Genomic DNA, 5,000 nt, shown 5'->3' with positions numbered 1-5,000 from the left:
CATTGCCTTCTAAGTAGAAGGCAGGGTATCGCAATGACATTTCTTTTTGAAAGGCATAATGCAAAATCTTTAACGTGCACAGCAAAGTGTTAGTCAATAGGATAGTCAGCTTAACGGCCTCTCCAAAAGTCAAACTTCCTTTACAACACAATGCCCTTCCTGCAGAGTACCGGGACAAAAGTTTTTAATTTGATCCTCTTCTGCTGGCACTCCATCACAAAGGTTGAGGGGGGGGGAGCGGTGAGGATTTGTTTGTGGTGCGCTACTTCTGAGCTCTCCTTTTTCACCAAGGTTTAGAGCAGTTTCTATTATAATTTTTTTTTTTGGATAAGTACTAATGAGGCAGTAAGTTAAAAAAAATTTTTTTTTTAACTTTTTCTTTCAATTTCATGAATCATTAGCTTTTTGTGACAAAGGCCCTTGCCCTTGCTGTAATATATTCTTCATTATCTCTGTTCTTAACCTCCCAGCCCTTTTCCCCCTCCTCTCCAAACACGATGAAAGAGTGTGAAACCTTTGTTTTGTGGGTCAAAATGTTTGAATAGTGCTAATATACAGGAAACAATCATTCATATTGCTTCATCTTTCTAACAATTGGCTTTCACAGACCAAGAATGGCAAACATATCCAATGTGCCTGATGTTGATGATGAAGTTCTGCCGGAGCATGCATCGTTACAGCAAAGATCCGCACCCAGGGATGTTTACGGTGTGAACTACAATGGTCGTGCAACAAATGCATTTGGTATTACTTTTTTTTCTTTCCAAACTGACTTGCTATTGAAGCTAAACGCTTTCATTCCTTTTTACCCAACAGATGAACAGGACTCTCCAGCATCAAAGATGTTAGCCAGGTCAAAAAAGAAAATGTCCAGAAGCCTGGATGACATTCTCGAGTCAAATTCAGAGGATCCAGATGCCAACGCAGAAAAACAAAGTAAAGATATGCTGTAATTAACCATATATTTGGAGTTTTTGATTGTATATCATATAATTCGTAGTTAGATACAAAATGTTGTGGGAGCAGTGTGTTGGTAACTTTTGTGGAGGGAGTGGGGGTGAGGAGGCAGACAGTTAATTTATTGGATTTGAAGCTTATTCTAGAGCCCCGTTTGAGTACGTGCAGTTTGAAGAATATTTCTGCTTGTAATATGGACACGTTGAAAGGGATGAGTCACCCTGTCCATGTGCTGCTGCAAAATGACGTAAACTTTCGTGGCTAGAAATGGTTAAGGATGTCCTGGTCACGTGTTGAACCGGTGGGATCAGGGCAAGAGGAAAGCACATTGGGCATTGCACCCGCATCCGCACCACCTTTCAACCCCCTCCCTTCCACCCAATGGTGGAGGGGGAGAAGAAACTTTGCTCTGGCTCTGACACCACTGGAGCAAAGGCAACGCACTATTGACCTGTGCTGCTGGTGGCCACAGTACTGATTGCGTCAGGGTTGGCACCATTGATCTGGACTAGACGTTGTCACTGCGCGTCATTCGTTGGTGCCAAGCACATGTTCATGTAGACACCCCAAGGGTGAGGCGATGTAAGAAAAGGCATATGAAAAAAGTATTGAAAGGGTAAAGGAGGCAGAAGAGGACTGAGAGACCATGGACCTGTCTGGGAATAGGAAAGTGATATGCCCATAGACTCAGCTTTGTCAAGGGAGATTCCAATGACGTTAAAGGCCTGTTTCCACACCATTAAGCTCATCAAGGTGTGAGGCAGGAGCGCCAGCCCATTTGGGAGAGCAGTATTCCATCAAACTGCCAAGGAAGGACTTTACATGACAGAGGATACCCAGTTGGCAGCTGACTGTGGTTAGAAATGGTTGACTTAGAAATGTGGTTTATCCAATAACGATCATGGTTGACCATGAGACCCTTTCCTCAAGAAGATTGTAAAGAAAGTAGATTGGAGGGTTTGCCAGATGGTCCTTTCAGAGAGAGAGAGAGAGAGAGATATAGTGGGAGAGTGAGATTTGTCAGGCTTGAAAGAAATATTCCAAGTGTTTTTTACCAGCTTATAATTTTTTTCAAGGTCTGAAAAGAGGGAAGAGGCTCCAGCCTGCCTTTCTGAAGGATGAGGGATGTCATCGCAAAGGGTGGTGTCATCAGCAATTAGAGGATTTTCCAGTCAGAGAGATCATTGATGAATATCAGGAATAGGACTGGGCCCAGAACACTGCCTTGGGGCACTCCACCATTGATGGGGAGAGGAGATGAAAGGATTCCATTAAGTGTCACATGTTGGCTGTGAGAACAGAGGAAGTCAGTGAGCCATGTATGGAGTTGGCCTTTATTGCCACAGACAGAGAGTTTAAAGAGCAAGGCAGGGTGCCAGACTGTATCGAAAGCTCAAGATATGTCCAGAGAGACGGCTCTGATCTCATGTCTGACATTGAGGGCCTCCATAATTTTTTAGCAGTGTAGAAGCAGCATATCCAAGGTGGAGTGACTTCATCTGAATCTGAATTAGTGAGCTGAGATGAGGCTGTTGGAGAAAAGGAAGGATTTCATTGATTACATGACCTTGCTCATGATTGGAAGTAAGCTAATAACTCTGTACTTAAGGTGATTGTTTTTTGCAGAATCAATAGTCGAGGGTTGCCACCTTCTCAGGTGCAAAAGAGACATAATCCCGCAGCAGTTGGATGTGACTTTGTAGGGTGGGTACAGGGAGCAAGGGGTTTGGGACACAAAATTTGGAAGCAAACACAGAATTGAGGCATTCCGGCCTTTTCACGAGTGGAGTCTGCTGTGGTGCCATTTGAAGTGAGGGAGAGGATGGAGGGGCAGCATACTCTAGAGCAGCGTTTCTCAACCTTTTTACCCTTGTGGAACCCTTGAAATAGTTTTCATGTCTCAGGGAACCCCTGCATAAAAATTATTATATACCATTATTAATATCTAGCTCTTTTATATTTTTATCGTAGTTCACGTGATAAATATAATGTATGTTTTTCGGATACCTGGTTTAAGGAAAAAATGACCCCCTTTTTGTCAAATTTATTGACTGAAAAAAAAAACATACTGCTCGTTTATGAGACCTCACACCGAGGTTTTAATTCACAAAAAAAAAAAAATCTTTTTTAAATCAAAAAAAAAAAACACACCTCATGTAACTTGATAAACAAAACAAACAAATAAAGCTGAAGCAATAAAGGTAAACAGAAGAACTAACACACACACACAGAGAGAGAGAGAGACAGACAGACAGACAGACAGACAGAGACCGCGCTAGGAAGCACAGAGAAGATAGATGGACACCGTGCGTGTGTCCCGTACTTGAGTCAGTCACTCAATGATACACGAATCCGCCGCGTACAGGACGTCCACTAACCAGTGAGGGCGGTTTCACACTGGCGCCATATAGACATCGTTAAATACATTCCCTATGGTTGTTATAATTGTAAATAATATGAGGTTGAAGCCTCTATTATAATAACCAAGGAGTTTCCAACAATATGCCGTACGTGTATAGTAAAATTACGAAGATTAAATCAAACAAAAACGACTCAAAAATACATTAGCCTATTTATTACTGATTCTTGCGGAACCCCTTGCAACCTCTTGCGGAACCCTAGGGTTCCGGGGAACCCCAGTTGAGAAACACTGCTCTTGAGACAGACTTCACAAGGTGCCACCAGGTTTTAGAGGAGGTAGACAAGTTTGAGGAGTTCAATTTTGATGTTGGATGGATGTTGTGTTTTGGCTCTCCTGACTGTGGACACAATTGTTGCAGGCTTTGTGGAATGATCTGAGGTTGCCTTCAGTCAGGTTTGCTTTCTTGGAAGAGCAGGCAAGTTGTTTCAGATCAAATATCTCACCACAGGATGTAGACTGCCTCACCATAGGACTGATCTTTTCTTCACGTCTCACAACAGTCAGATTCCGCCATTGTCAGTGTACCATGGGCGGGAAGAAGGGTAGGATAACTGAATACGAGATGGGATGGAACTGTGCATAAGTAAGCAGGTTTCTGTAGAAGAATTCCCAGGCCAAGTTAATATCGAGACCTTCCTTAAGAGAGAAGATGGCTGCTTGCTGTCCATACCAATCTGCCCGAGAACTGCCAGACTTGCTGGCACTGAGGTGGCTATCTGGAAATAGCCAGAGAGATTTTGATTCTGACAAGAGTCAGATTCAGCCTTGTAGTTCAGTTAATCACGGGATTAATTTCCTGCATATACAGTTCCCATCAGAGATCGCTTGCGGTTTTGTTGTGGCCCCTTCCACACAACATTATAAAAGGCATGCTCATTAAAATGCATGTAGAACAAAGGCACAATTTCTCAGCAATTGCTCCCCACCCATAACCCTTTTATTTATGCGAAAAAAAAATTTCTGGTCTAATTTCAGGTGGTCATTAATGGACGTTTATAATACAGCATTTGTGTCCAAGCCAACCTAGCCATAGTGGCCGAGGTCATCCAGAGTGGCCAACATAGCTCGAGTGGCCGAGGTCACCCCTTCATACTTTAAACGTTCACTTGAGGTCATTTCAAGGAATTGCATTCGGCGTAAATTGCTCACTTTTCTTCCTGTACTGACTCATCGTAATGTCTCGAGCTTATAATGTGCTCTCAGGATGTTGTATTTAAGACGAGGTATTATCGATTGTGCATCGTGTTTTAGGCAGATAGCGGCGATACAAAATGACAAATGATGGTGCATCCTCAACACATTTTGAGGCAAGACGAAGACATTTCATGTGGCTTTGTGACCACAAATACACCCTGATTGGTAATATCTAACAATTTTCAAAACACGGTGACATTTCCTTTGCCACATGCTGATGTAATGCTTTGAGCATCTGTTCTGAGTCTGGCAGGTCATGAGCTCAACTTTTACACTGCACGGGTCATATCAAAGACTTTAAAAATGATACATGCTTCCTTGCTTGACACAATCAGCAGTTAAAGGATGGATTACAAACAAACCCCAGAAGTTTGCATCCATGGGGAGGAGGAAATTTCTTCAATTACCTTGCTCACTGTGGAAAGAG

General features: G+C 42.7%; 1 protein-coding gene across 1 annotated transcript in view; it reads left to right on the top strand.

Annotated features, from left to right (window-relative positions):
* The window catches only part of LOC147010663 (uncharacterized), a 77,729-nt gene that overhangs the window by 53,696 nt on the left and 19,033 nt on the right, over positions 1–5,000 (top strand). Inside the window, exons 9-10 of the mRNA XM_085859838.1 lie at positions 608–708; positions 817–936. Coding sequence (XP_085715964.1) covers positions 608–708; positions 817–936 — 221 coding nt within the window. The remainder of the gene's footprint in view (positions 1–607; positions 709–816; positions 937–5,000) is intronic.

The sequence above is a fragment of the Eptatretus burgeri genome, chromosome 16 (genome assembly GCF_056783735.1).
Source record: "Eptatretus burgeri isolate ZD-2024b chromosome 16, Ebu_testis_v1, whole genome shotgun sequence".
NCBI classification, from domain to species: domain Eukaryota; kingdom Metazoa; phylum Chordata; class Myxini; order Myxiniformes; family Myxinidae; genus Eptatretus; species Eptatretus burgeri.
Note: the sequence above shows the minus strand (reverse complement) of the source record. Positions and strands in the feature narration are given on the sequence as shown.